The sequence below is a fragment of the Convolutriloba macropyga genome, chromosome 8 (genome assembly GCF_964194025.1).
Source record: "Convolutriloba macropyga chromosome 8, txConMacr16.3, whole genome shotgun sequence".
NCBI lineage: Eukaryota > Metazoa > Xenacoelomorpha > Acoela > Convolutidae > Convolutriloba > Convolutriloba macropyga.
Genome location: NC_134475.1, coordinates 27,381,219 through 27,387,162, shown reverse-complemented (window position 1 = coordinate 27,387,162; position 5,944 = coordinate 27,381,219). Strand labels below are relative to the sequence as shown.

The window sequence follows — 5,944 nt, the reverse complement described above, 5'->3', positions numbered from 1 at the left end:
GAACGCGTGAAAATTTTTCTAATTGAAATATCAACTGGATTCATTTGATTTTCTTTCCAAGTCTGTGTAAAAAACTAAAAAATCAAAATATGGGAGTTTTATATGGGAAAAGACGAGCCTTAGAGTACGGACAAAATTTTTTGAAACTGCTAATGCTTGCTGGGATATCAGTCTTTGCCGCTGATGGGCGCCAAACTGGCTCTGGTTTCGCTTGAGCATTGGTTATGTAAATATTTTAATAGAAAACAAAGAAAATGGCGTCATAAATTTTGTGCCAACCCACCTTTTTGGTGAAGGAACTATATGCTCAACTGAGTATTCTTTTAGACAATTTTTGCCGATCGATAAACTCGTCGAGGAGAGTTTTGATTGGTATCAACAGATTTCTCGTCCAACATAGATTATGGAATTATGTTTTTTGAACTTCGTTGTTCTTTCCACACAGTTATCGAGGTTCAAAGTTTGTCGATAAATGTTTTGGTCAATTTTGCTTAAGAGTGTTTTTGGCTTAAACTATACAGACAAATGGTTGTAGTTGAACTGCTTCATCCAAACTCTTGGCTAATTTTTTCATTATTCAGCGTTTTTTCATAAAGAATGCATCAATTATGCTTCTATAGAACACTTTGATCAAATTTGCTGAAATACAAACCTAAAAATTTAACCATCTGCTCAGACACCATTTTCATTTATAGATTTGTTTTCTATGAGAGTTCACTGAAATAAAAAAGAATTGCCGGTTTCTACTAACAGTTAAAACAATGTCTTTTTCTAAACGGCGAGAAGCAAAATTAAGACGTGTTTTAGTCTAGTTGTGTGCTTCTACAATAAAAAAAATTATTTGAACACTATAGAGTACTTGTCTTTTCTTTTAAAAAATCTTCCGCCTTTTTTTAATTTTATGTTAATTAAGAGAATGCTGTTAGACTGACAGGATTTTTAATTAGTGTCAATTAACGGCAGGTCACATCTAGGAGCAAATAAGTTCCAATAAAAATATATATATATATATTAATATATCTGATGAAAGCTCATGGTTTTTATGGATTCAAAACCGTAATTGGTTGAACTTGTTTTTGTGGTTATTTTGTAGTCTGTTGACCCAACCTCTTTTTTAAAAAAATCAAGTCACATCCTGAAAAACTGAAAAAAACGTATTTTTTCCTTTTTGTACTTTTTGCCTATTTTCTACATAAAATTGTGAAGGAGAGATCCCATATCTTTTTAAGTGAAAAACAAGTTAGTCTGGGGAAGTTAAATTTTAGCGGATGCTATTTTTACTATAATTTTTTTTAAAACAGACAATGAGATTCGGTAATTAATGTTAGATTTTTTTATTTCTTTTTTTGGCCTTCACTCGTGGTCTTGTTTTTTGTTAAAAAAATATCTCATCAGAACCCTACATCAGCAAACTTTACTTCACTTAATGGTTTGAGTTTAAGACGATCTTTTTGTGCATACATCATTTTAAAAAGAATTAAGAATTTTTGAAAGTTTAACATCTTATCCTTATTTGCAAAACAATTATGTCGAAAATGTGGATGGGGTTGCCGAGCCTGCTTGTCCGCGTCTACCCTCACATTTTGTCGCATCGCATCGTCGCTATTGTCCACTAGCAATAAATCTGCGCTAATTCAGGTCTGCTCCTTCAAAAAAGCAAAATAGTAGAAGAATTTTTGTCTTAAAGAAGCTATGAAGAGGATTTCTAACGTCAGAAATGTCCCCGTTACATTTAATATCAATCGAAATATATAAAAATAACAGTTATTCTTCAATTCTAGATCAATTGTCAACATCTTTTCAAATTAATTAATCGAGCACGAATACTGATAGGGGGAATATAGTCAAAATTTCTAGAGTGCTTCTAGAGTTTCTAGACTGTTTTTGTTTTTTCTTCACAACTTAAGCAATCCAAAAAGTTAGTCTGAAACAATTAGAGCCCACGGGGTAATTAACAACACTTCGGATAAATTGTTGAAAAGGACTGTTAATGAGATGACCCAACAGAGCCATGATATGATGCTGCTTTTTTACTAGAAAATTTTTTTAGCGGAATCAAAAGGTAATAAGAGATTTTAAAAACGCAGAACATAGAGTTCAACTATCAATACACTCTCTGAGTGTTTACGGAAATCAAAAGAATTTTGAGACATATCATTTTTTATATTATCGGGCAGTGACGCGAAAATTGATGTAAATCTGAATTAGTTGTGGTTTCCTTTTTTCTAGTTTCTTGTTTTTGTTCATTGAATAGCAATTATTTTTCTGACAACAAATTATACAGTAATCACTTATAACTTTTTCCGGTTGCTGTTCTTAAGCTTCAAGAAAACAAAGTTCCATCTCTTTTAGAGAATAATTGGTTGGCACAACATTTGGGGCAAAAACCACGTTCCCATTTTTAGAGGTTTAAAAAATATAGGATAAAAAATTAGACATTAGGAGAGCATTTGTTGCCTACACTTCCATTTCAGGAGAAAAAAAAATGATGAGCAGCAAGCACAATTTAGCAAACTTATGTGTACCGAAAACCCGTTTTCCAACTTGACAACTAATATGCAGCTATCCATTCCAGGAGACGTATACACTATATTTGACAAAGATCATCACCCTTGTGGCGTCAGTAATGATATTAGTTAACCATTTTCCAGCGAAGTACTTTGTTTTGACCATTTTCTTATCTTCGTCAACTCTTATCAAACAAAAAAAACTCCTGAAGAACACGCTTTCAAATGTGAAAAACCATTCCAAGTTTTGAAGGTCGCTGGCTTTTTTGTTGTAACTTCTCGTAATTGCTGTGGGTTGCAGATTCTGTGCACTGAAAAGTGATTGGGGTTGATTGGTTTTTCATTGTGCGGTACGTCTGCTTTGTGTGTCAAGGACCAATATTTCAGAAGATGTTCTTTCCAACCATTTTTGAGCGGACAAGCTCTCTGGTTTGTCTTTAGCAACCTAGCATTTTCAATATTACCCTTTTGGCTAGAGACGATCTACTAGTTTGTACCAGATTAAGAAAGAGAACCAAGTTCGCAATATGTTGGCTTTTAAAGTTTTAAATTTTTCGATTTTGACTTTTTTCGATGCTCCATTATCAGTTGTGGTGATTACTTACTTCTTGATTAAACTATTCCTCAAAATTTTCCCTGTACTTTGAAAGTTCTTCTCACATAGAGATAGTTTTCCGATTATATAATAAACTTTTTGCCAACCATAAGTAAAATATCAATTTCGCTTAATTTTGTTGTTGGTAAGAGTTCTGTACAATCATTTATTCAAATTCTGATGAATTTTTTTTGGGTCAATTGACGTCAAGAGAGAAAATTGCGTTTCGCTGTCAATTGTTAAAACTTGATCAAGACAAAACAAAAACAGGTCGCTTCAACGAATTTTTCGATTTCTATTAAGCAACCATTTAGTTCTCATTGATTACTAAAATCTCCAATTCTAACCAATTTACAGAAAAAATGCAACAATCCGTTAAATCCACCGAATAATATTTGGTCATAGGAAGATGAAATATCAGTCTAATTCTAATGAGTTTTGAGTACATCACAAAATTATCTCCAGAACGTCATTAGGTTATAAATAAAACAGTGTTTGATATCATTCGGAGCGCGAACGAAACTTATCGTGGCACGTGAACATCATCTCATGGAAATTTTACACAGCATTTTTTTTGGTGTCAGCACATCTCGTCAAAGCTCTTGCCAGAAATTAAGCTTACTTTTTGCTGAAATGATGCGCAGGGTACTGACTACAAAACTTATTCTTAGGACCTTTGTTGTGTAGCAAAACAACATTCGGGCGCTGCAACCAAAAAAACAGTTAAAGTTTTGGTTCTGAGTTTTTCAAATTTTTTCTGTCCTAAGATGAACTAAAGGAGTGTCCAATGTATTTCACTGTAATCTTGTGTTTCTATGTGCAACATTTTTGCTGAATTTTTTTATTATTGACTTGTACTTTTCTTTATAGCCCTTAGTGTTGTTGCAAAGCCTAAACTTTGACGCTTATCTGGGTGTTTGCTTTTGATGTGGAACATCAAACCTATAACATGTTTTTTCTTTGAACAACGGAAAACAACGCAAGCGTTGATTCAGGTTCAACGTTATCCTTCTAAAGTAAATGAACTTAGCAGTTGAGCTTGCTTTGCACTGACTTCTGGTCAATATGCAACTTGAGTTAGTAGTCACGCTAACAAACTAGTAATCGGCTGCAATTACGTTTTGGCGATAAATCACCGTTGGTGCAAATCGACCTAAAATTGACAAAATTTGACAAATGCTATATCGTCAAAAATTAAACTTAGTGAAAGCATGAAAAAACTCACAATTCTCTAGACGTAAAAAGCGAATAATTCTGTCTTTTCTTTGATTTTCATTTTCCTTGATTTTCATCTTTCATTTTCACTGCAATTATTAAATTGTTAAAATTAAATTGAAAAAATTTACAGTTAAAGATGTAAGTTAATATCAAGTGCTCAAAATGTAGCATATGACCAATACGAGTTTGGACAATGTTTAGGGGCCAAATGAGCGTATGCTTCAAGATTTGCATTTCTATTTACAGGAATATTCTTAGTCAAGTATGAATAAAAGTGAACAGCATATGAACAACTGAACAATTCATCCCAACCATTTTCAGTCGTTTCGTTTTCAGGGCGGAGCCACAAAAACTGGGTCGCTTTGCCGGCTCCAATTGGGAAAAAGTTGAAAGTTGGCAACACTTTTATATCGGTGCCAGAAAATCCGGAAATATTTCGGGTCTGGTAAACTTCCCGGAAACTTCTGGTTGCTAACAAAGGACCGATTCCTGCTCTACCTGTTTTCCTTGAAAAACGAGTCTTCATATTTTCCATTATAGCCCAGGTCAAGAGATGACCTTTGTCCAAGCTGATGAATGCATTTTGAATGTGACCTTTTTCGTCGGGTTCTCTGAGTTGGCAAGTTTCGTTGACTTTCAAAACATCGTTTGTTGAATTTCTTTGCATTCTTGTCATCGCTATTGAATTGTTCAAAGAATTCAAGTTTTTGAGGACAACAAAATCCAAGTCCAGATAAACGCCACCAAACTTGTAGATCAATATTTGGCGAAGCATATCGCTATAATGTTCTACAAATTTTGGGCTACTTTTCAGTTCACCCACTAAAGACTCCAAAGGAGTGTCTTTTGATAAAGATTCGAAATCATAGCGGAAGAATCGAACATTGCCGTTTTTCAGAAGCTGACAGGTTGCGTTACTTAATCTCAGATCTAAATATTCAGAGGAATGCAAAATGATTGGTGTCCTGCCAGAGTTTCGAACCGCCGACTCGACCGTGCAGGACTGTCGAGGATTCAGGAACTCGTGATTTGCAGTTTCGATGAAGTATAGCGGTTTATGGGGCAAATTTTGCCCAGTGAAGTTTTCTAACTTCAGCCTTGCGGAACAAATTGGGTCTGGGTCAAAGGAGGCGTAGCTAGCGTCTAATTTGTTAGACACGTCGTGCTTAATTTTGAATAGATGCTGAACATCTCGCTGTTTAAGCAACCCCAGAAATGTTACAAGAAACATCATCAAAACTACAAAGTTGAACGTTCGTCTTGTTATAAGAAATCGCAATCCCTTGCAAGAAAACAACAAACAATTTGACATTTTTCAGATTTAAAAATATAGTTCGTCTGTTAGAATGAAAACGTAAATATATAGTCAAACGTGTTTTTTGTTCAGGTGTTAATATGTGCGCTGTTGTTTTGTTGCAAACTGTGTACAAAACGCAGAAGCAGCTTCAGCCACGGTTGTAATTAAAAGCGTGAACCACTTAAATTAATTAATCAGTATGATACTTCTTCAGTGTCGCCTCTTATTGGCTATATGTTAATTTTTAGACCGTAAATAATTTCAATCGGCTTACAGACAAAACTGCGCCTCAACGCTGATAATTTTTTTAGCCTTTGCATTTTTGCC

At 34.4% G+C, this 5,944-nt stretch overlaps 1 protein-coding gene across 1 annotated transcript; it reads right to left on the bottom strand.

Annotated features, from left to right (window-relative positions):
• Nucleotides 1-4,429: 4,429 nt before the first annotated feature.
• On the bottom strand, nt 4,430-5,719 carry LOC142344049 (lactosylceramide 4-alpha-galactosyltransferase-like). The gene has a single exon (XM_075395519.1). The coding sequence runs from the start codon at nt 5,630-5,632 to the stop codon at nt 4,478-4,480; it is 1,155 nt and encodes a 384-aa protein (XP_075251634.1). The 5' UTR covers nt 5,633-5,719; the 3' UTR covers nt 4,430-4,477.
• Between the last annotated feature and the right edge of the window lie 225 nt (nt 5,720-5,944).